We start from the raw sequence: 23,955 nt of genomic DNA, 5'->3' as shown, positions 1-23,955 counted from the left end.
CATTTTTTTTTGTAGGTGAAGAACCTGGTTGAGGAGATGGCAGCTCTGGATGAGATCATTGCCAAGTTGACCAAAGAAAAGAAAGCCTTACAGGAAGCTCATCAGCAAACACTGGATGACCTGCAGAGTGAAGAAGACAAAGTCAACACTCTGACCAAGGCCAAGACTAAGCTGGAGCAGCAAGTGGATGATGTGTGTATTTGAATGCAAGTTGATGCTTTTATGACAATGTGTGTAGAATGGTAATTGGATGTAAAAATGCTTTAATGACACATTTTTTAATGATACTATTCAGCTTGAAGGGTCATTGGAACAAGAGAAAAAGATACGAATGGATCTTGAGAGAGCAAAGAGGAAGCTAGAGGGAGACCTGAAACTAACTCAGGAGAGTCTCATGGACCTGGAGAATGACAAGCAACAACTTGAAGAACATCTGAAAAAGTATAACTGTGTTTCCCAAACCTATAACACTAGATCATGATATGCAAACAGCATAATAATACTATTAATGTACAACTGAACCAACCATTATTATTTCACTGCTTCAACACAGGAAAGATTTCGAACTCGGTCAGCTCAATAATAAAATAGAGGATGAGCAGGCCATTGCCAATCAGCTTCAAAAGAAACTGAAAGAACTTCAGGTAAGACATGCTTTATGTGTAAATTTTTCAAAATGGTAAAAAACTCAACAGTTAGATACATTTTTTTTTTCAACAGGCCCGCATTGAAGAGCTGGAGGAAGAGCTTGAGGCAGAGCGAGCTGCCCGAGCCAAAGTGGAGAAACAGAGGGCTGACTTGGCCAGAGAGCTGGAGGAGATCAGTGAGAGGCTGGAGGAAGCTGGTGGAGCAACATCTGCCCAGATAGAGATGAATAAGAAGAGGGAGGCTGAGTTCCAGAAACTCCGCAGAGACCTCGAAGAGGCCACTCTGCAGCATGAAGCCACTGCAGCCACACTCAGGAAGAAACAAGCTGACAGTGTCGCTGACCTGGGAGAGCAGATTGACAACCTGCAGAGAGTCAAGCAGAAACTGGAGAAGGAGAAGAGTGAACTCAGACTGGAGCTGGATGATGTGGTCTCCAATATGGAACATATTGTTAAGACAAAGGTAGGTTTAACTGCAGAATAGTTTTGAGCTAATGTTGACTTATATTTTTTGTGCATTTTTAAATGTTTAAATTGTATCTGATTTATTTTATGTCAGACAAATTTGGAGAAGACATGTAGGACTCTGGAAGATCAGATGAATGAATACAAGACCAAGTTTGAAGAAGCTCAACGGTGCATCAATGATTTCAACATGCAAAAAGCAAAGCTTCAAACAGAGAATGGTACTTTTTTAAATTTACAAACTTATGTGAGCTTCACAGCTGTGTTGCTGTGAGCACACATGAAAAGAAACGTTTAAAAAAAAAAAATGTTTCCAAGAAATAAAATATTTCTAAGAATAAAGTGTTTCACATAAAACTATTTTTACGGGGAGAGAATTTTTTTAAAACATTGCATTTTTCAAAACACTAGGTGAGCTTTCGAGGCAGATGGAGGAAAAGGACTCTCTGGTGTCTCAGCTGACGAGAGGTAAAATGTCCTATACTCAACAAATTGAGGACCTAAAGAGACAACTGGAGGAGGAGACCAAGGTCAAGTGACGTTTTGGTGCATAATGAACTGTAACAGTATTTACTAACTGACATCTATTATGATGTTACTCATTGTTGTAATTTTACGCCAACAGGCCAAGAATGCATTAGCCCATGCAGTGCAGTCTGCTCGTCATGACTGTGACCTGCTCAGGGAGCAGTATGAGGAGGAGCAGGAGGCTAAAGCTGAACTTCAGCGCAGCATGTCCAAGGCCAATTCTGAGGTGGCTCAGTGGAGAACCAAGTATGAAACTGATGCCATCCAGAGGACAGAGGAACTGGAGGAAGCAAAGTAAGATATTTTGAAACCCAAATTCCTTTTTGAATCAGTAATTCCTAAACAGCATCTTACTTCGTCTGTCAGATCAGCTTTTTGTTTGTGTTATGTTTCTCCTAAAATGTAAGACGAACAAAAAGTTGGTCTGTTAGATGGCTGAGCAGCCAGTCATAGCCCAGTTGTTGAATCTATACAATTTATCTAACAAAACAGGCGCAACAAAATAACATTAAATTATTTAAATGAATTATTCTTTAAGGAAAAAGCTGGCTCAGCGTCTGCAGGATGCTGAGGAGGCTGTTGAAGCAGTGAATGCCAAATGTTCCTCTCTGGAGAAGACCAAGCACAGACTGCAGAATGAGATTGAAGATCTCATGGTAGATGTGGAGAGGTCGAATGCTGTCGCTGCTGCTCTGGACAAGAAGCAAAGAAACTTTGACAAGGTGAAGTACTAAGAAATATTTGTAATCACCAAAAGCAATAATCAGAGCTAAAATGCAGTATCGGAACCCTTTATAGTTTGACCCTTTGACCTGCAATGGCTCAGTAGTGATCCGCTTGTTATTATGCAAACTATTCTGGAGCTGCCCTGCTGAAAAAACACAGGGCAAGTGTCCTGAAGCACCTAGCGGTTACATTTATTAAGAGGGGGTTGTTAAAGTCACATTATGTGGGTATTTGATGCCCCCTAGTGTTAGTACAAAATAAAAATACTGTAGCATTATTCAATACCACATGATTCACATGTGATTTTTTCCGAAATACAGAGGAAGTTTGTTTTTTTGGAATTTACTCATCCTCAGACTGTTCTAAAACAGAAGCTCAACTTTCCACTGTGGTTATCGGGTTTAAAAGATACACTTCAGATGCCAATGTTATGGTGTGTATTAAAATACATTATTCATGTCATTAATATCACAGTATGACAATTTCTTATAACAGGGAAAAGTTAAGACATGGTATGACATAGCATCAAAATACTCTGGATTTAGTTTTATAATTTTTATATCCATCTACAAAAGAGTCCAAATTTGTGGCTTATTGAGCAAATCTGTTAGGAGTTAATGTGAACTTCATATGTTTGCCAGGTAGAATTGTAATTTTAAACAATAGGAGAAAGTGATTCATAAAAGATTAATTCACCAACTCTAGTTTCCATCTACCTTTCTCCATTCACTTGTTGGTCTTCCTCTTCAATGAAGGTCTTGTCTGAGTGGAAGCAGAAATATGAGGAGTCTCAGTGTGAGCTGGAGAGCTCCCAGAAGGAGGCCCGGAGTCTGAGCACTGAGCTCTTTAAACTGAAGAACTCTTATGAAGAGTCTCTGGAACATCTGGAGACCATGAAGAGGGAGAATAAAAACTTGCAGGGTAGGATCTACTGCCAAGGATTGTGTCCAGGTTACTGCACACATGCTAATGTTAGGTTGTAAATCCATTTTAATTGCATTGCTTGTCATCACACAGAGGAGATTTCTGACCTCACTGAGCAACTTGGTGAGGGTGGAAAGAGCCTCCATGAACTGGAGAAATTACGGAAACAACTTGAACAGGAGAAGAGTGAGATCCAGTCTGCTCTTGAGGAAGCTGAGGTACAAGAATTCTTCAATGTATAACACATTATGTAGAAAAAGTGTTGACTCATATCACCATATTTTTTACCCTCCTGTCCACTAGGCATCCCTGGAGCATGAAGAGGGTAAAATTCTGAGAGCTCAGCTTGAGTTTAATCAGATTAAAGCTGACATTGAACGCAAGTTAGCTGAGAAAGATGAGGAGATGGAGCAGTCCAAGAGGAACATGCAGAGGACGATCGAAACCCTGCAGAGCTCTCTTGAAGCTGAATGCCGTAGCAGGAATGAGGCCTTACGGCTGAAGAAAAAAATGGAGGGTGATCTCAATGAGATGGAGATCCAGCTTAGCCAGGCCAACAGGCAGGCAGCTGAGGCCCAGAAACAACTTAAATCTGTTCATGCACATCTGAAGGTAAACTATTGGATAAAAAGCTTACTTAATTGTGATGTTTCCAACTGATTCTAAATTTTTTGATTGATATCAACCCCTAAGGATTGCCAAATACAGCTAGATGACTCTGTTCGGGCCAATGACGATCTTAAAGAGAACACTGCCATTGTTGAGAGGCGCAACAACTTACTTCAGGCTGAACTGGAGGAACTGAGGGCTGCCCTGGAGCAAACTGAGAGAAGTCGCAAACTTGCTGAGCAAGAGCTGCTGGACGTTAGTGAGAGAGTGCAGCTACTGCACTCACAGGTGAGACCTAATCATTTATTGCACCAAAGATGTCATTATAAATTGCATCATAGTAATACTAAGTTGCAGTAAACCACAATTTCTAATATCTAAAAATATACTCTATATACAGAACACTGGCCTGATAAACCAGAAGAAAAAGCTTGAGGCAGATGCTTCACAGCTTCAAATTGAAGTGGAGGAAGCAGTGCAAGAGTGTAGAAATGCAGAGGAAAAAGCCAAGAAGGCCATCACAGATGCTGCCATGATGGCAGAGGAGTTGAAGAAGGAGCAGGACACCAGCGCTCACCTGGAGCGTATGAAGAAGAACATGGAGCAAACCATCAAAGACCTGCAGCACCGTCTGGATGAAGCTGAACAGATCGCCATGAAAGGAGGCAAGAAGCAGGTGCAGAAGCTTGAGGCCAGGGTAAGAACATTTTGCCAAAACAAAAACATCATCCCTATGATATTTTGTAGCCTTTTAAATTTGTTACCACAGTAAGTAACCACAGTCCCATAATCCCATAAAGCTTGTTTCTGGCTAAAAATAAAAGTTTGTCATTTCATTTGAACCCCAACAAATGTACCTTGTTAGTGTGCTAGATGTCAGTTGTTATTATTATGCTTTATTATGCTCATTATGCTTTTTTAATATTAGCAGGTAGTGTACAGTGGGTTTATGGTGGCTCAGTGGGGGAGCATTAGATTGGGATGCAGAAGGCCGTGGGTTTGAATTCCACCCCACCAGGTGTGGCCCATCGCATCCACTAAGGGGCCAACTTTGTGGGGGTCTCGAGCCCAGATAAAATGGGAGGGTTGCAGTAGAAATGGCAACTAAATGATTTTAAAAACATAACTATTGTCCAAGAATAGGTAAAAAAACCCTCTGTGGTGATGTAGAATTACTTATAGAATGAGCCTGCAGGACACAGACCCAGAGGTCAATGGATCCTGGAGCTCTGATTTAGTAAAGAATGTCTCCAGTTAGAGAGTAATTTACAATTTACAAAATGATTGCAAAGAGATGAAAAAAATATACAAAACAACTACAAAAGCACAAAATGTATCACACAATTGGAAAATAACCAAAAAGGCAGAAAAAAAACCTACAAACACAATGGCCTGTTTGTAATATTTTCACTCTGGGGGTCTGATAAAAAAAGGAAGAGGCCCCATTTTTAATACTCTATTCTTGAATCTTGGAATTTAGCATCTTTTATATTACATTCCTTTCAAAAAATGTTAAAATATACTAAATAATGCAGCTGTGAGCTTAGCTACCAGTGAATTTTCAAAAGGTGATTCTGTGATCTTTTCAGGTAAGGGAGCTTGAGAATGAAGTGGAGTCAGAACAGAAGAAGGGCAGCGAGGCTGTAAAGGGAATCCGTAAATATGAAAGACGCATCAAAGAGCTCACTTACCAGGTATATATTTTGTTTGCCTATAACCGTAACATATAGAAAAACGAGTGTCAGTATTTAATTCCACTGAGCTACTTTGTGTGTGAGAGAAATAAAGTAAATGCTCTTTATTAAACCTGTTTCTTTCCTATTTCTCATATATGCAGACAGAGGAAGACCGCAAGAATCTAGCGCGTCTGCAGGATCTGGTTGACAAACTTCAACTCAAAGTCAAATCCTACAAGAGAGCTGCTGAGGAGGCTGTAAGTGTGCTGCAAAAGTTTGTCACTTTTGGGCTCTGTGCTTATGGCCTGTAAGGTGTTTTTGTTTCTTTGTTGTTTTTAAACCTATAGTTAAAAGCATATATTTTAAAATTTATTAAATTGTGTAGATATTAAAACTGTTTTGAATTTTTGTCAGAATAAATCACTTTTACTTGTTTTACACCTAACAGTAAACAACATATTATTCATATAATATGTGTTGTATATACAGCACGTTTTTACCTGTTCAACAATGTGCCTAAGTTCATTTTCCTTTTATAGTTATTATACCCAATTCTCTTTTTTTGTTGGACTCTGTAGGAAGAGCAAGCCAATACTCATCTTAGCAAGTTCCGCAAATTGCAGCACGAGCTGGATGAGGCTGAAGAGCGAGCGGACATTGCGGAGTCTCAAGTCAACAAGATTCGTGCCAAGAGCCGTGATGTGGGCTCAAAGGTAAAATGCTCCTCTAGGTCTCAACAATTCGTTTGCAGAACAACATATCATTTTAGTAGAACAAGCTTACTTGTAAAGACAAAATCTATACCCGTAGAGGTATCACACATTTTTCCTGAAAAAAAAAAAAAAAGAAAAAAGAAAAAAAACTCCTCCAAGAACCTCTTGAAAATGCTCTATGACACCAGGACGCCCCTAAATGAATAAAAGTAATTGCTATTCAAGTTACCAAACAATGACTTGAACCATCTGGTTAGGGAGGTTTCTGCACAATTCCTACAGTATAATTAGCTGAGTGGAACATGTTAATGTTGCAGCTTTGCTGGTTTACTTAATCAGATTATACACACACCTTTTAAGTTCTAAAAGTTAGTTAGTTAGTTGTGTACTACCTTGTGCTACATTTGTTTTGTGACTCTAACCTATCTCTCTCTGTCTGTTTTCCTATTATTGTTCATCACAGAAAGGGCTAGATGAGGAGTGAAACTTACAGATGTTCACCTAAGACCTTTGGGATCTCCTGTGCTGTAGTCTCCATTGTTTCCAAAGTAACTGTAGAATAAACTAAAGTGCATTTATGTTAATGTGTAGAGTCTTTATTCATTCCAAGCAGGAAGTTAAATTCAATCTATAAGTAAGAGGCAGATGGGAGATGTAGTTGATATACACAATTTAATTAAAAACCATCCAAATGTATCGTGACCAGAGACACAAAAAACCCTAACACACACACACACACACACACACACACACACACACACACACACACACACACACACTTTTGTTTTGAAACAAAAACAATTAAACACTTACCACATGAACGGTGTTTGCTGCCAATCAGAACCTTTCATAAAATCTGTTGACATTCTGTGGAGGGTCACAGATGGAAAGAATTAGTTGAAGTGGGTCTCTTCTGCCATGGCGGATTGATGATGTAAGAATAATTTTTCTTTACTGTCAAGGCACACATCCATCACAACAGTTTCATCACTTGGTTTTTAGACATAGTTTTTAAGTTTCTGTACACCATGTAATAATGTGTAAAAATGATACATAATCTTAACAATATAAAGGAACAAAATTGTATTAAAAAAAAAACTTAACTGGATTAAAAAAAAATGATGATGATGACCAACTAGCCCACAAATAAATGTTTCAAGTGGATAATAATTCATGATGGTCTAAACAGGGCTAAAAAGTAACTAGAAAACTGGACAAAAATATGGTATCTAACCCAGTTATTATCTTTACATGACCCTATATTTTACAAAACATGGAAACACAAATTTGGCAATACAATGTCAAAATATTTTACTAGTATCTAATATCATATATACATAAACCAATGCAGGAATTATGTCAAATAAACATTGACATTTCTCTATGTTTTGTTGATTGCAGTGTGACAATGTGATATGAACTGATTCAGATTTATATATACAAAAAGTCTGTGCTTGCTATCATATTGGCCTGGCTGAGCTTTCTGACAGACTCCATCACATGGGGCATTTTAAACGAGTTAAAAAATACTAATAAGTAAAACAGTCTACGTAGGTTAAGCAGGAGCATTATTAGATGTTATATAAACCCCATTAAAAAAGGATCACATTGCAAAATTTGTCAGCCAATAAATTAACTTAGCTTTTTTGACAGACAAGTTGAAACGTTTTCCCCCATTCAAATTTGAAATTTAGAGCTGTAAAAGACAGAAAAAGAAAGTCCGTATCAATTCTCCTCATGTGACGGCTGGAACCAACTACCCAGATGTCTTTGAACTTGGCAGGCTTGGCCTAAGTCACTTAGGCTGCCCCCTAACCTTTTGGTTTGAAATTAATCTAACATCATGACCAGCAATGACTTACAGAAACAATTATTCAAATGCAGACCTATAAAAAAAAAAATAAAAAAACATTTTCAATTATGTATAATTCTATGTGTTCTCCCTCTGTCTGGCTAATTTAGCCGGGGTGGTAATAGAATTGGGGCTCATCTTGTTTTTGGACTGGAATTCATTGCAGTTGGTACACTAGCTGTAAGGCTATTAAATTAGTCTTGTACCAGGTTGTTTGTGACAGTTTTCCTGGGACTGTGGTCTCTTCAAAGGGAGTAGAACTTCAACTGCATCTCTGACTTGTTACTACTGCTACTATACAAGAAGAATTTTTATTTATTTTTGCTAGTTGCTGCCCTTTGTTTCACCCACCTCAAGTTTTTGTTGAATATTTTACTAATGTACAATGGATCTGTCCTTTTTAAATTATTATCTAGATGTTAGGATTACAACAAAATATACAATATAATTAACTGCCACTTTTTTAGCCAATTGGTAATATTATTTACCATATTTGTATTATGATGATGTTAGTCTACTCATGAACAAATTTCTGTTATCTAAATTAACTATTCAGAGAACAATTTACAATTAAATGTTCTTTTTTGGAATTATATATCATTGTATTTATATATCATATCAAAAGTTTAGATTGCAATTGTAGTTTACCAGCTCCAACAAGCAGCTGAGTATTTATTATTTCTAGGCCAACATGCAAGTAACTATGCATTTCATATTATTTGCATATGAAATATTTAATGTAGGGAGACAGAATCGAGTAAGTCAAGGGTTAGGGTTAGAGAATTCAAAATAGAAACAATTAACAATTTAAATGTACCATCCAATTACATTAAATTGGAATCAACCATTCTTGTTGCCACAAAATATGCCTTCTAGTTGAAAGTGACAGACTTACCGCACCTCATGCAGGTGTAGCAGCATAGACTGAAGTTCTTCCACCATCAGAAAAAGTCAAGTAAAGGGTGGACATCAGCTTGACACTTGTATAGCACAAAAGGCTGACCTTGAGCTCACACGGCTATGTCCTTGAAAGGTTTTATATATCTGCAAAGGGATTATATAATAATAAATAAAGTAACAGGGTTATTCTTTATCATTGACATTCTAACACTAACAAACCTAGATAATCTTTTGTTTTGTTTATTTTCCCACAGACAGTTAAAGACTTAAAATCTTACGATGATTACCGTTGTGCCGAAGGCTTTCTGTGTCAGCTGCTTAATATGCAGGATCAATTGGCACGCCAAACCGCACTACCAACAATAGCATTTCAAGGTGACACCATTTGTTCTTTGTATTAAAGAGCTTAGCTGCCAGCAATAGGCTTCACCTTAGAGGAGTGTGGTTTCAACATTTGTGCTAATACAGTGAGAAGATCATGTGAGCCAGGAAGGGGACACAAAAGAAACAAAAGATTTACACAGGGACTTAGACAGCTGAGAATGAGAATGGGCCACAACAGTGTGCGCTCTCGAAACTTCTCTTGTCCAATGTCCAATGGAACATTGCTCATCAACAGACAGTGATGGTCAAGGTCGTCCTCATTTTACATGAAGAAACTTAATTTGGACACCTGGCCTATTTTCTCATATCTTCTCTACTTGTAGCAGTGTTTATATAAATGTGTTTGTTATTTGCAGTTTAATAAATATAAAGAAAAAAAATGTGAAGAAAATCACTACAAATAATTATCTTCCTAAATTGAATACAAAAAAGGAAACATCCCGAAACCTGCAGATTTACACATATTTTTAGTGACATCCACCTGTTACCCCATATCCATCAAGACATCAGATACTGCAGTTCAGATATCACTGCCCTCAAAGGGTGCCCTTCACAAGCAATGAGAAAAAATCCCAGACAAGAATTTCACAGGGTTATCTTTGTCCTCAAGGCTAAAGGAAAGGGAATAATGCCATGACGACATCATGAGACAAAGGTGTAGACCTTGCTGGGCAGAACATTTGTGAGTGATAATTTAAGTCCCTGACCTTAGCTTACAACAGCTGCGACACTTTATTGTCTCAGCAGCTTCTCTACAAATGTATTTCACCTCTGCTTCACATGACTGACCTTTGATGAACTCCATCTCCATCGTCTTTGGGAACATGAAACATCCTAAGCTGTTGCTGACTGAAGAACAAATGAACCTCACTTCTCTATCAACGTCCTGTTTGGGATTTAAAACAGAGACACTGAATCGGCTAGTGATAGATGGTTCAAGAAAGTTTTCCTAAACATTTGGTCAACACATGAATGGAATTTTCAAACAATCATTTAAAACGATGCCATTTTTTATTTCATTTGTTTTTAAATTATCAGACATTTTTCATCTGCTTGATAACTAGAGCAGACCATACACCAAGAACAAAAACAAACAAAACCTTGAATTATGTATATATGTAGTGAGGAATTATGATTTTTTTATGTAATAAAATATTATATAAAACATTTAAATTGTACGTGCAGTAAGAAATTTTATAAAACCTCTATTTCTTATTTATTAAAAATAAAATAAAAAGACTTTTATATCAATAAAATAATAGTCATTTGATATCAAGCCTGTCCCTGATCCCCACCTCTTGCCCTCCCCTTTCTTTGTAGCATGTATTGTCCTCGCCTTGTTTGTCACAGGGTGAAAGCAACAAATAGCAGCAGTACAGTTTGCCCAATTAAGAGAATGCCTTTTTGAAGTGCAACCTTTCTCCAAAAATTCATCCCATATTTGGTGGACAAACAACCTTTATTAATGGAGGGAGGGCTACTTGCTGCTGGGCTCTTCACCTAACTTGATTAAAAGTTGACAGTCAAAGGTAAGCAAAACATGTATAAGTAGTATGAGATAGAAGTGTCACATATTTAACATTTATAACAGCTGAATTGACATTTGCTGCCTTACTTAGAAAATATTTTGGTGTAAGATTTAATTGATGTTTTTCACGTATACTTAGTGTGTGTTTTTGTACCACATACTATTTTTCTTGTTTTCTGGTTTGATTACCCAGATCCTAACTGACACTGATCTACCTTGAAGACCAACCCACCCTAGGTAAAAGCTAATTTTGATTTTCTCTGTAAAACCAAACCCGAAATTGTCAGTCAGGACATACATCTACGTATTGCACACATGGTGAACATGTAAATCTTGTGACAAGGCCTTTCGTAAATATGCTATAGTACTTGTATAGTACAAATACATTATTCCTCTTTTGTGTTTTTGTATTATAAAACCATCCACAACCATTTAATATGAATTTGTAACAGGCTGAAATATGGGGGATGCGGCTATGAGAGAGTTTGGATTGGCAGCTCCTTATCTGAGAAAGTCAGACAAGGAGCGTCTGGAAGCCCAGACTCGTCTATTTGACATGAAGAAAGAGTGCTTTGTTCCAGACCCTGAGTTTGAGTTCGTCAAAGCTTCCGTCACAAGTCGCGATGGTGACAAAGTCACTGTTCAGACTGAATTTGGAAAGGTACGTACATCATCTCCGTTTAAATTTATGCAAATACTAGTCTGGACCTTTGTTAAAGAATGTGTTCTGTTTCCGCAGACTGTCACGGTGAAGGAGTGTGACGTACACCCTCAGAACCCGCCAAAGTTTGATAAAATTGAAGACATGGCGATGTTCACCTTCCTTCATGAACCTGCTGTGCTGTTTAACCTTAAAGAGCGTTATGCAGCATGGATGATCTATGTAAGAAATCAAGAACTTAAAATAGAAACATACCTTCATTATTAATGCGTCAAAGAATAAGCAGTATTCTATTTTCTACTATCTTACACGCTTATCTCACTATGACAGACCTACTCTGGGCTGTTCTGTGTGACTATCAACCCCTACAAGTGGCTGCCAGTCTACAACCAAGAAGTTGTTCTTGCCTACAGAGGAAAGAAGAGGAGTGAAGCTCCTCCTCACATCTTCTCCATCTCAGACAATGCCTATCAGTACATGCTGTCAGGTAAGTAATCTAATCAAGTCTTCATTTTGTTTAGTATTCAGTTCACTTTACCTGATGTTCTGCTCATGTCTCTTAATGACAGACAGAGAAAACCAGTCAGTCCTCATCACGTAAGTCACATAACCAAAACAAATCTCTTCAGTAGTAAAATATCATAGGTCTCAGCCTTAACTTTTCTGTCCCTTGTACTCAGTGGAGAATCTGGTGCTGGAAAGACTGTGAACACCAAGCGTGTCATTCAGTATTTTGCCAGCATCGCTGCTGCCCCGAGTGTTGGGAAAAAAGATCCAGCTGTTGAGAAAAAGGTCTGTATGAAAAATGTATTTAAGACAACTGTGTAATATAACACAATTACATGAAAGGTTTAAGTGCTTTTTTAAAGTCTAATATAAGTGTTAGAATCGTACCTATATTGCACCAAGCCTGAGACTGTGTCTTTGACCATATAAGGGTACCCTGGAGGATCAAATCATCCAGGCTAACCCTGCTCTGGAGGCCTTTGGTAATGCCAAGACAATCAGGAATGACAACTCCTCCAGATTTGTGAGTGTCTATAGATCTCAAATAATAATTTTATGACTGAAGTGAACGCTCACTTTTTCTTCAAAACATGGTTCTCTTTCTCAGGGTAAATTTATTCGCATTCACTTTGACAATCGAGGAAAACTTGCTTCTGCTGATATTGAAACTTGTAAGTAGCACAGTATAAAGAACAGTAATAGATTCACCATTCGACGTTTCCTACATTAACAACTGTCTTGTCCAAAAGACCTTCTAGAAAAGTCTCGTGTGACTTACCAGCTCAAAGCTGAGAGAGACTACCACATTTTCTACCAGATCTTGTCTCAAGCAAAGCCTGAACTTTTGGGTAAATTGCAGATATAGGCTTTATGTTTCTCTAAAAAGTACAATTACAAACAGTTTACAGTTTTACAAACAGTAAAATGTTTTATAAAAAAAATAATTTCCTCCATAGAAATGTTGCTCATCACCAACAATCCCTACGACTATGCCTTCATCTCCCAAGGAGAGACAACTGTAGCCTCTATCAATGATTCTGAAGAACTGATGGCAACAGATGTAAGCTAAACCCTTAAGCTCTGTTCATATAAATAATGTAAATGCATTACAATTTAATTTGGCCAGAAATATAATGTAATATCTCAACCAGGATGCATTTGATGTCCTGGGTTTCATTCAAGAAGAAAAAAACAGCATGTACAAGATGATTGGTGCCGTCATGCACTATGGCAACATGAAGTTCAAGCAGAAACAGCGAGAGGAGCAGGCGGAGGCTGATGGCACTGAAGGTACTGCAGGAAATACACTCTTACAGTCTCTCATAGTTGGCTCAGATGCAATTGAGAAACAATTTTACAACATTTACTTTTCTTCTTCAGATGCTGACAAAGTAGCTTATCTGATGGGCCTGAACTCTGCTGACCTTATTAAAGGTCTCTGTCACCCTAGAGTTAAAGTAGGAAATGAGTGGGTGACCAAGGGACAAACTGTTGCCCAAGTGAGGGAAAATGTATTATTTGTTCAATTTCAAAATAAATTCCCGAAAAGTTTATAACTAGTTTTTTATTACCTTCCTTGTTAGGTGTATTATGCTGTTGGTGCACTGTCTAAGTCAGTGTATGAGAAGATGTTTCTGTGGATGGTAATGAGAATTAACCAATCTTTGGATACCAAGCAGTCTCGCCAATACTTCATTGGTGTACTGGACATTGCAGGATTTGAGATCTTTGAAGTGAGACTAAAAACAATACAAGATTTATGCTAAACTGTATCTGATTTATGGTGAAAAGATCGAATCTCGTCATAATGTAATGAAATCCTGAACAGTATCAAAACTGTTTAATATTTCATTACAGTCCAACACCTTTGAGCAGCTGTGCATCAACTTCACCAATGAAAAACTGCAACAGTTTTTCAACCACCACATGTTTGTGCTGGAGCAGGAAGAGTACAAGAAAGAGGGAATTGAATGGACTTTCATAGATTTTGGTATGGATCTGCAGGCCTGTATTGACTTAATTGAAAAGGTGAGACACTGAATAACTGCATTACATTTTCAGATCAGTTAATTGTGATAGATACCCTATATAATTTGATTTTGCTGTATTCAAATCAACTTTGTTACTCTCTAGCCCATGGGTATCATGTCCATCCTTGAAGAGGAGTGCATGTTTCCCAAAGCCTCTGATACTACCTTTAAGGCTAAGCTCTATGACAATCATCTGGGGAAATCTGCCAACTTCCAGAAGCCAAGAATTGTCAAAGGAAAACCAGAGGCTCACTTTGCCCTGATGCACTATGCTGGAACTGTTGATTATAACATTAATAACTGGCTAGTGAAAAACAAAGATCCTCTGAATGAGACTGTTGTTACACTTTACCAGAAGTCTAATGTCAAGCTGCTTGCTACTCTCTTTGCAAATTATGCTGGAAGTGATTCAGGTATGTATTTACAGTATTTGTGGGTTGGATGGTTGGTTGTTTATTTTTTACAATCAATGTACTGTAGTAATGTTACGATTGTATGTAACACCTAATATTTAAGCTTTTCTTCATTGGAAAATCTAACATATTTTATTCAGCTCAGGAGTCTGGTGGAAAGGGCAAAGGTGGCGGTACCAAAAAGAAAGGTTCATCTTTTCAAACTGTGTCAGCCTTACATAGGGTAGGCATCACCTGATTGAGACAATGGTAGTTAGCAAACAATTCTTATTATCGTTATCAAACTATGTAAACACAGACATTTTAATTGTTTCAAACTTGCAGGAGAACCTGAACAAGCTGATGACCAACTTGAGGTGTACTCACCCTCACTTCGTTCGCTGCATCATCCCCAATGAGACTAAGACTCCTGGTGCTATGGAAAATCCCCTGGTGATGCACCAGCTGCGCTGTAACGGTGTGCTGGAGGGCATCAGGATCTGCAGAAAGGGCTTCCCCAACAGGATCCTCTATGGAGATTTCAAACAGAGGTGTGTCAAATATAGGTGACAAAATTAAAAACTCATGTGGCTTAGTTACGCAGAAGATGAAGAACCATTAGTAGCCAATGACAGCACAAATTTCTATCAGGGATTGAGTGTGGTTTAGATCTGGTGACTAAAAATGTACATTTTCAAGTGCGTGAAATTATTCAGTTAATCACTTTATACTATATTTAATAATGTCATTATTCATGTTTTTCTTTTGATATATTATTGTCCACATTTAGTAATTTATTGTTTGAATATGTAGGTAAAACAAAGTAAAACTGATATAATTTCTTTTAAAGATACCGCATTTTGAACCCAAGCTCTATCCCTGAGGGACAGTTCATCGATAACAAGAAAGCTTCAGAGAAGCTTCTGGGATCCTTGGATATAGATCATAGCCAGTACAAACTAGGACACACAAAAGTAAGTATTGGTCAAACATACTGTAGAATGTACAGTACGGTAAAATACAAACAGCATACAAGTGTTTTTGTCATTTTCTATTGATCCCAGTTTTCTAAGGTCACAATTCACTTTATTTACATATTCTTGTTTTTTATTCTATTTGCAACAATCAGGTGTTTTTCAAAGCTGGACTGCTTGGTCTTCTGGAGGAGATGCGAGATGAACGTTTAGCGCTAATCATCACCAGGATTCAGGCAAGATCAAGAGGTGTTCTTGCAAGAATTGAATTCCAGAAGATTGTAGAACGCAGGTACACACACTATTAAATTAAGTGAGCTATACTTTCTATTTTGAACAAGAATGAACAAGATTAACTGAAGGTTGCATACAGGATATGGTATGTATATATATATATATATATATATATATATGCAAAAACATGCTTGATAAGAGGCAATAATAATACAGTACATTTGTGTCCATGAATTGTTTTTCTCTGCCAAATTGCTAAATCTATGGCTGTGTACACTTTCATCATGGTATGTTCCACAATGTCATCACTTTCAAAATTTTTAATTGAATGCCTCAAATGCTCCACAACATAAAACACTTGTGTCTTTGGCATCTAAATTACTTTCTGTCAACAATCCCACAATGCAATTTACCAAATTTAAAAGTTTGCCAAATAGCACATTAATAAATTAGGATATTAATAAATGTCCACAGGGATGCACTGCTTGTAATCCAGTGGAACATCCGCGCCTTCATGGGGGTAAAGAATTGGCCCTGGATGAAGATGTATTTCAAGATAAAACCTCTGCTGAAGTCAGCAGAGACTGAAAAGGAGATGGCCAACATGAAGGAAGAGTTTGCCAAACTGAAAGAGGCGTATGCAAAATTAGAAGCCCGCAAGAAGGAACTTGATGAAAAAATGGTCACTCTTCTCCAAGAAAAGAATGACCTGCAGCTCCAAGTTCAGGCTGTATGTTTTAGAATCTGTCAGTCTTACAAATAATATTAAAATCAGACCAATGTTTAATGCTGTGTCTTTTCAACATCAGGAGCAAGATAATCTGTGTGATGCTGAAGAAAGATGTGAGGGGCTGATCAAGAGCAAGATTCAGCTGGAAGCAAAAACTAAAGAGTTGTCAGAAAGACTGGAGGATGAAGAGGAGATGAACGCTGAACTGACTGCTAAGAAGAGGAAGTTAGAAGATGAATGTTCTGAGTTAAAGAAAGACATTGATGATTTAGAGTTAACTCTGGCTAAAGTGGAGAAAGAGAAGCACGCAACTGAGAACAAGGTATTATAAAATGTTAAGATACATAAATACACTGTTGCTCATGAGGTTGGAATAATTTTGTTTTCAGACACTTCTCTCTTATATGTGTTTTAATTTTCACTGTGATTGATAAAGTTTTGAGAAAATATGCACCTCATCTATCAAGAGTAAATCACATTGCCACAATAATAACATGAGGTAAAAAATATTTCATTCCAACTTCATGGGCAACAGTGTATAATATGTCTTCAGTTGCAGTTGCTCTCAAAAATGAGAATATTTTCTAATTATGAACATGACATTTTGAGTTAGATATGTAGCTTTATAATCAGTTGGATCACATTTCAGAACGATGGTAAACATGGCAGGAAGCAAAATATATAGGACATCTATCCCTAGTTCTGTAATTGTGCCCACATATATCTGGCTGCTTTCCCAACTCAAGACAAGGAGATCAGCCTTGCCATCAACTCAATGACAATGACAACTCCAGTAAACTTTCTCAATGCCCATACCAAAGCAAATATATTTGGAAACATGCACTGTATGCACTATATTACAGTCAGTAAAAAGTGCTGTCATTGATTGTTTACTAAAAGATGAATCTTTACTCACAAAAGGTAAAGAACCTGGTTGAAGAGATGGCTGCACAGGATGAGATCATTGCCAAGTTGACCAAAGAAAAGAAAGCCTTACAGGAAGCTCATCAGCAAACACTGGATGACCTACAGAGCGAAGAAGACAAAGTCAACACGCTGACCAAGGCCAAGACTAAGCTGGAACAGCAAGTGGATGATGTAAGATTATAGTAATGTTGTGTGTTGGAATTTTTTCCAAAAGGAAAATGAAAATTGTTAATATCAGACTAAAACAAGGTAGTTATTGTCCACCACAGCTTGAAGGTTCCCTTGAGCAAGAAAAGAAAATACGCATGGATCTTGAGAGAGCAAAGAGGAAACTTGAAGGAGACCTTAAGTTAGCTCAAGAAAGTCTCATGGACCTGGAAAATGACAAGCAGCAACTTGAAGAGAGACTGAAAAAGTAATATGACGTGAACAAAAACACAAGTAAAATGCAAAATACATGTCACCTGCTCGATTTTACATGTTTTTCACCTACAGGAAAGACTTTGAGATCAGTCAACTCAATGGTAAAATAGAAGATGAACAGGCAATGAGTGCCCAGCTCCAGAAAAAATTAAAGGAGTTGCAGGTAATATTTTACTCATGCGATAACATAAGTTGAATAATTAGGTGCATAAATGAGCAATAAAATTTAATGTAAGGTTTTGTTCTAATTTTGGTGTAGGCCCGCATTGAAGAGCTGGAGGAAGAGCTTGAGGCAGAGCGAGCTGCCCGAGCTAAGGTTGAGAAACAGAGGGCTGACTTGACCAGAGAGCTGGAGGAGATCAGTGAGAGGCTGGAGGAAGCTGGTGGAGCAACATCTGCCCAGATTGAGATGAATAAGAAGAGGGAGGCTGAGTTTCTGAAACTCCGCAGAGACCTCGAAGAGGCCACTCTGCAGCATGAAGCCACTGCAGCTACACTCAGGAAGAAACAAGCTGACAGTGTTGCTGACCTGGGAGAGCAGATTGACAACCTGCAGAGAATCAAGCAGAAACTGGAGAAGGAGAAGAGTGAGCTCAGACTGGAGCTGGATGATGTGGTCTCCAATATGGAGCATATTGTAAAGTCTAAGGTAAAACACATTTTTAAATGTTTTCATTGTGTTGCACACTTTTGATTACAACTTGGTAAAACCTCTGTAATCCCCCTTAAAGAAGCTTTGAACCTTTTTGTTGTCAGAATAATTTGGAGAAAATGTGCAGGTCTCTGGAAGACCAGATGAATGAATACAAAACAAAGGCAGAAGGAGGCCAGCGTACCATCAATGACTTCAGCATGCAGAAAGCAAAACTTCAAACTGAGAATGGTTTGCATTAATCTAAATGCATTACATCTAAACTGTGCATTTTTGGCATATGACTAAGTATGTCTTTTATCCTAAAATCAGGTGAACTTATTAGGCAGCTGGAGGAAAAGGATTCCCTGGTCACTCAACTCACCAGAGGAAAACAGTCCTATACTCAGCAAATTGAAGACCTGAAAAGACAACTGGAAGAAGAAGTCAAGGTAGGAAACAAACTGCATGGAGACCCCAACCTGTGCAGACCAATACTGGGACATAATTAAGCATTAAGATGCACTTTCATTTCAGGCCAAGAATGCATTAGCCCATGCAGTGCAGTCTGCTCGTCATGACTGTGACCTGCTCAGGGAGCAGTATGAGGAGGAGCAGGAGGCTAAAGCTGAACTTCAGCGCAGCATGTCCAAGGCCAATTCTGAGGTGGCTCAGTGGAGAACCAAGTATGAAACTGATGCCATCCAGAAGACTGAGGAACTGGAGGAGGCAAAGTGAGTAAATATTTTCTTTTGAATCATTTAGTTTAATAGATTATAAGTAAATAACTAAATATGTTTTATCGTAATCCAGAAAAAAGCTGGCTCAGCGTCTGCAGGAGGCTGAGGAGGCTGTTGAAGCAGTGAATGCCAAATGTTCCTCTCTGGAGAAGACCAAGCACAGACTGCAGAATGAGATTGAAGATCTCATGGTAGATGTGGAGAGGTCGAATGCTGCTGCTGCTGCTCTGGACAAGAAGCAAAGAAACTTTGACAAGGTAGAATATAAATTACATAGAGATTTTGCTCCTACTGATGAAGAATTAATTACATTGAAGCACAAATATTTCAGGTCTTGGCAGAATGGAAGCAGAAGTATGAGGAGTCTCAGTCAGAGTTGGAGAGCTCTCAGAAGGAAGCCAGGTCTCTCAGCACTGAACTCTTCAAACTGAAGAACTCCTATGAAGAATCTTTAGAACATCTGGAGACCATGAAGAGAGAGAATAAAAACCTGCAGGGTAAGGATGATAGCAGGTTATAGCTGTTAAGGAATTTTTCCTAATAAGTAAATCATTCCTGATGTTACTTTTGCTGTCCAGAGGAAATATCTGACCTCACTGAACAAATTGGCGAGTGTGGAAAGAGCATCCATGAGCTGGAAAAAATTCGTAAACAGTTGGAACAAGAAAAGTTTGAGATCCAAACTGCTTTGGAGGAGGCTGAGGTACAGTACAGTGCCCCTAATAGTAACAGGATGGCCAAGTCAATTCATTTGTTTTTTGCTGTTTACTGATGGCATTTAGGTCTTCAAAAGATGGATATGAAACTAAATTTCAGATTTGAGCATTTATTTTGTGGTATACGTAAAAGAATTACATAGAACATATTGTCTTTTAAGTAGAATCAAATGTAAAGTAAGCTAAAGTATTGGCACAGGTGTTTCTTAACACCTGGGTGCATACTAAGATTGATTGTTCAAACAATAAGTACCTTTTTATGAAACTTTCATTTTTTTGGCATTTTCTCTGTGAAGACTCAATTTGTTGGTAAAGAAAGTCATCATTGGGGAAAAGGCAAAAACAAGAACTTCAGTCCTACCTTCATTAACTTTAACACGACCTTTTCTAATACTTTTGCTGTTAAACTTTGGGTCATTCATAGAAAATCTATCTAGGTGTAAATATATCAATTAAAAGTATTATTCTTCCATGTGCTTCATTTGATCTTAAACCCTAATGTCTTCCATGCACAGTAGAAATAAATCAATTTGCCTCACTGTATATTGAATGTTGGCTGTTCTGATGATGAGCATATTATTGGTGGAAATATTTTTGGGTAACTGATAATAACTATTCTACATATTTGATTTTTCCCCTTGTTCTTTGGAGGCTTCACTGGAACATGAGGAAGGGAAGATTCTCAGAGCCCAGCTTGAGTTCAGTCAGGTGAAAGCTGACATTGAGCGCAAGCTGTCTGAGAAAGAAGAGGAAATGGAGCAAGCAAAGAGAAACCACCAACGAGTTGTGGATACTCTTCAGAGCTCCCTTGAGGCTGAGCTACGCAGCAGAAATGAGGCCCTACGTTTGAAAAAGAAGATGGAGGGAGACCTCAATGAGATGGAGATCCAGCTCAGCCAGGCCAACAGGCAGGCAGCTGAGGCCCAAAAACAACTTAAAGCTATTCATGCACATCTGAAGGTCTGACTGCACCTAAAAGAATATAAAGTATACATCCTATTGCTTTTAAGAACATAACTGAATATGATGCACTTTGGGTTTTTATCTTCAAGGATACTCAGCTGCAGCTTGATGATGCACTGCGAGCCAATGATGATATGAAAGAAAATGTTGCCATTGTTGACAGACGCAACAACCTGCTTCAGGCTGAACTAGATGAACTGAGAGCTGCTCTAGAACATACGGAGAGAAGTCGCAAACTTGCTGAACAAGAGCTGCTGGATGTTAGTGAAAGAGTGCAGCTACTGCACTCACAGGTGAGATTCAATGATCAGCTACTTATTTCTACATGGTTGTTTCCTAGCCACTAGTTTCACATTATACCCATTTATGTAAAACTAGAACACCAGCCTGATAAACCAGAAGAAAAAGCTTGAGGCTGATACATCCCAGCTTCAAACTGAAGTGGAGGAAGCAGTGCAGGAGTGCAGAAATGCAGAGGAAAAGGCCAAGAAGGCCATCACAGATGCCGCCATGATGGCAGAGGAGTTGAAGAAGGAGCAGGACACCAGCGCTCACCTGGAGCGTATGAAGAAGAACATGGAGCAAACCATCAAAGACCTGCAGCACCGTCTGGATGAAGCTGAACAGCTCGCCATGAAAGGAGGGAAGAAACAAATGCAGAAGCTTGAGGCCAGGGTGAGTTAAAGTTGGCACTTTGCTCTTGCCATAAATTTATGTTTAGTATATCTGCAAAAGTAGAATTGTGTTTGCTGACTCTTACCATGGTTGCTGAATTCTGCAGGTCAAGGAACTGGAAAATGAAGTGGAAAGTGAACAGAGAAAGACAAGTGAGGCTATAAAGGGAGTAAGGAAATATGAAAGACGTATAAAGGAGCTTACCTATCAGGTAACACTCAATCTATACAAAAGCCTGTTTAATAAAATTACAATGAGATTCAAAATTATTATTTTCGTCCTAATCAGACTGAAGAAGATCGTAAAAATCTAGCACGCCTGCAAGACTTGGTGGACAAGCTTCAGCTAAAGGTTAAATCCTATAAGAAGGCTGCAGAGGATGCTGTAAGTAATGTTAACTTAAAATGCCAATCTGATGATCACAAATAACCAATATCTGGGCCGATACAGTTCATGATATATATATGGTGCTTAACTTTAGGAAGAACAGGCCAACAATAATCTTACAAAGTTCCGCAAGCTTCAACATGAACTTGATGAAGCTGAAGAGCGAGCTGACATCGCTGAGTCCCAAGTCAACAAGCTACGTGTTAAGAGCCGTGATGTTGGATCAAAGGTTTGTCAACACCTATAGATTTCCCAAGCCAATCTTAAGTATTGGTATCAGCTTGAGTAAAGCCAAACAAAATTACTGAACTAACACAAACTTAGATTGAGTAAATTCTTCTTCTCTCTCTCCTGGTTAGTGGTTAGTTTAGTAAAATGATTAACCACTTACACACACAAAGTTGAGTAAAGCACAGAGGTCACATTTTTCTCCAGGTGATCACAATGATTGTTAAATCGACATCCAAATAATCCTTCACTATGGCAGCACAAGCAATTTATGAAATAACAAGAACAGAAACACTTTTCCTGCATTCAACTTCCCATTTGTCATGTAAACCAGAGTGTAGTGTAGATATGTCCAGATACCACTTTTTCCCAGACTGAGTACAAATACTTATATTTCCCTATACCTAGCACAGGTACAAGTAATAAACTTTTACGCTTTTAGTATGAGTTCTGGACAGACACTACAAATAGTAGGGGGACATGGCTAAAGACAAGGTAACAAGCTAAACTCAACTGTCACAGATTCCTAGTCTCTGACGGTCTGATGTTGATAAATGTGCAAATCCTGTGAAATGAAATGTAAATATATATATATATATATATATATATATATATATTCAAAAAAAATATGGCAATGTATAATGTTTTAAAAATAAAGCAGGTTTTGCTGAAAGGAAAAACAAAGAAAGAAAAAAAATTGAATCTATAGAGGAATATAGAGGTAAAATAGCTTTGTAAAGCAAAGCCAACTTTAGATCACCATCTGTTGTTGCAACTTTCATTCGTAAGTATTACATGTTGAAAAAAACTTTATGAGAATGACTGTTACCAATAGGATCTTAAAACTTTAGCAGTGCAAAGCTGTAGTCAGTTTTACTTTTGCCATTATCACTTATCCAAAAAACACCTCCAAACCATACCCAGTTCCACTTCTGTCTACTTGCTCAACAAATGTGAAGTTAACACAGTACTTGGTGCAATATCTGAGTTTTTCAAGTACAAATGCGAGTACAGAAGGGCCGATACCTCATACTGGCATTGGGACATCCCTACCAGCATGGCTGTATGTTCACACAGTCATGTGATGCTTGTTATGCACATTTTTAGTAAATTAATGTCAAGAAGCTGAAAACAAACGCAAATTTCTTATAATGGTCAAATTATGGTGAGATCCAGATCTAATATAAAGTCATCTTGTGTACAGGTTGTCCTCCTAAATTATATCTGTAGCCTTTATTGTACTATTAGATACATTTTTTTGATTGAAGAAAAAAAGTTTGGTTTTGCTTCCTTATCTGAGCCATTGTTTTTTTGTAAGGTCACAGTCAACCTTCCAACAAAAAGTTACACAGCAATGCAAACCATTCTAGACTCCACTAAAGAAGAAACCATGTTTAGTTGTTGCTTTGCCAGACAAAAATGTTTCCTAGCTCCAACAAAGATTGTGTTCATATACTGTGTAATAATGTCGTGCTGGTCTTTCACATATTTAGTAGTGGTCCTCTTGTAGGGTAATGGCTATTCTTTCTGCATTTAGAATATGTCTTTGAGGAGCCAAAATTATAAATATTTTAATCTATTATGACACAAAGGTTAAAATCTTTGTCATCAATTCAATATGTATCTGGTATTTTTTTTTTTCCAGAAAGGACTTGATGAAGAATGAAGTTGTCGAAGAATGAAGTTCCTTCAAAACTTAAACTGAGGCACCTTGCTTGTATATTGGTGTCTCCCTAAGCGTGTTTTGTGTTCTATTGAAAAAATATAATGTGCATCTGAAAATCT

The 23,955-nt window shown here is 37.9% G+C and overlaps 2 protein-coding genes and 1 long non-coding RNA gene across 4 annotated transcripts in view; 2 read left to right on the top strand and 1 right to left on the bottom strand.

Moving 5' to 3' along the window:
- Positions 1 to 6,867, top strand: part of LOC137098070 (myosin-7) — a 15,153-nt gene extending 8,286 nt beyond the window's left edge. The window contains exons 23-39 of the mRNA XM_067473849.1: positions 16 to 192; positions 296 to 441; positions 554 to 644; positions 721 to 1,110; positions 1,207 to 1,333; positions 1,524 to 1,642; positions 1,738 to 1,934; positions 2,179 to 2,362; positions 3,122 to 3,287; positions 3,384 to 3,508; positions 3,594 to 3,902; positions 3,984 to 4,187; positions 4,300 to 4,596; positions 5,489 to 5,593; positions 5,737 to 5,832; positions 6,154 to 6,288; positions 6,752 to 6,867. Coding sequence (XP_067329950.1) covers positions 16 to 192; positions 296 to 441; positions 554 to 644; positions 721 to 1,110; positions 1,207 to 1,333; positions 1,524 to 1,642; positions 1,738 to 1,934; positions 2,179 to 2,362; positions 3,122 to 3,287; positions 3,384 to 3,508; positions 3,594 to 3,902; positions 3,984 to 4,187; positions 4,300 to 4,596; positions 5,489 to 5,593; positions 5,737 to 5,832; positions 6,154 to 6,288; positions 6,752 to 6,772 — 2,889 coding nt within the window. The 3' untranslated portion in view covers positions 6,773 to 6,867. The remainder of the gene's footprint in view (positions 1 to 15; positions 193 to 295; positions 442 to 553; positions 645 to 720; positions 1,111 to 1,206; positions 1,334 to 1,523; positions 1,643 to 1,737; positions 1,935 to 2,178; positions 2,363 to 3,121; positions 3,288 to 3,383; positions 3,509 to 3,593; positions 3,903 to 3,983; positions 4,188 to 4,299; positions 4,597 to 5,488; positions 5,594 to 5,736; positions 5,833 to 6,153; positions 6,289 to 6,751) is intronic.
- Positions 1 to 15,064, bottom strand: part of LOC137098072 (uncharacterized) — a 17,809-nt gene extending 2,745 nt beyond the window's left edge. The window contains exons 1-4 of one of the 2 annotated variants that reach the window (XR_010910557.1): positions 14,930 to 15,064; positions 10,214 to 10,310; positions 9,036 to 9,184; positions 7,102 to 7,984 (exon numbers count right to left, since the gene is read on the bottom strand). This is a non-coding gene — a long non-coding RNA (uncharacterized lncRNA). The remainder of the gene's footprint in view (positions 1 to 7,101; positions 7,985 to 9,035; positions 9,185 to 10,213; positions 10,311 to 14,929) is intronic. The other variant, XR_010910556.1, reaches the window with a different exon arrangement.
- On the top strand, positions 10,824 to 23,955 carry LOC137098068 (myosin-7-like). Its single transcript, XM_067473847.1, has 39 exons — positions 10,824 to 10,953; positions 11,146 to 11,189; positions 11,405 to 11,613; positions 11,692 to 11,835; positions 11,944 to 12,100; positions 12,183 to 12,210; positions 12,294 to 12,405; positions 12,551 to 12,643; positions 12,728 to 12,791; positions 12,870 to 12,968; positions 13,077 to 13,180; positions 13,272 to 13,410; positions 13,501 to 13,619; positions 13,704 to 13,853; positions 13,978 to 14,148; positions 14,254 to 14,563; positions 14,704 to 14,786; positions 14,888 to 15,093; positions 15,393 to 15,516; positions 15,672 to 15,808; positions 16,225 to 16,480; positions 16,560 to 16,802; positions 17,402 to 17,578; positions 17,677 to 17,822; positions 17,903 to 17,993; positions 18,090 to 18,479; positions 18,587 to 18,713; positions 18,795 to 18,913; positions 18,999 to 19,195; positions 19,275 to 19,458; positions 19,533 to 19,698; positions 19,780 to 19,904; positions 20,569 to 20,877; positions 20,970 to 21,173; positions 21,259 to 21,555; positions 21,662 to 21,766; positions 21,844 to 21,939; positions 22,037 to 22,171; positions 23,816 to 23,955. The coding sequence occupies exons 3-39, from the start codon at positions 11,413 to 11,415 to the stop codon at positions 23,834 to 23,836; spliced, it is 5,829 nt and encodes a 1,942-aa protein (XP_067329948.1). The 5' UTR covers positions 10,824 to 10,953; positions 11,146 to 11,189; positions 11,405 to 11,412; the 3' UTR covers positions 23,837 to 23,955.

This window comes from Channa argus, chromosome 14 (assembly GCF_033026475.1).
Source record: "Channa argus isolate prfri chromosome 14, Channa argus male v1.0, whole genome shotgun sequence".
NCBI classification, from domain to species: domain Eukaryota; kingdom Metazoa; phylum Chordata; class Actinopteri; order Anabantiformes; family Channidae; genus Channa; species Channa argus.
Note: the sequence above shows the minus strand (reverse complement) of the source record. Positions and strands in the feature narration are given on the sequence as shown.

Bases quoted from the DNA above. Each gene is read 5' to 3' on its own strand.
- LOC137098068 (XM_067473847.1), top strand. From the start codon at position 11,413: ATGGGGGATGCGGCTATGAGAGAGTTTGGATTGGCAGCTCCTTATCTG. The intron at 12,644-12,727 runs GTGAGTGTCTAT...TCTCTTTCTCAG, and splicing joins ATGACAACTCCTCCAGATTT to GGTAAATTTATTCGCATTCA. The intron at 18,714-18,794 runs GTTTGCATTAAT...TCCTAAAATCAG, and splicing joins AAAACTTCAAACTGAGAATG to GTGAACTTATTAGGCAGCTG.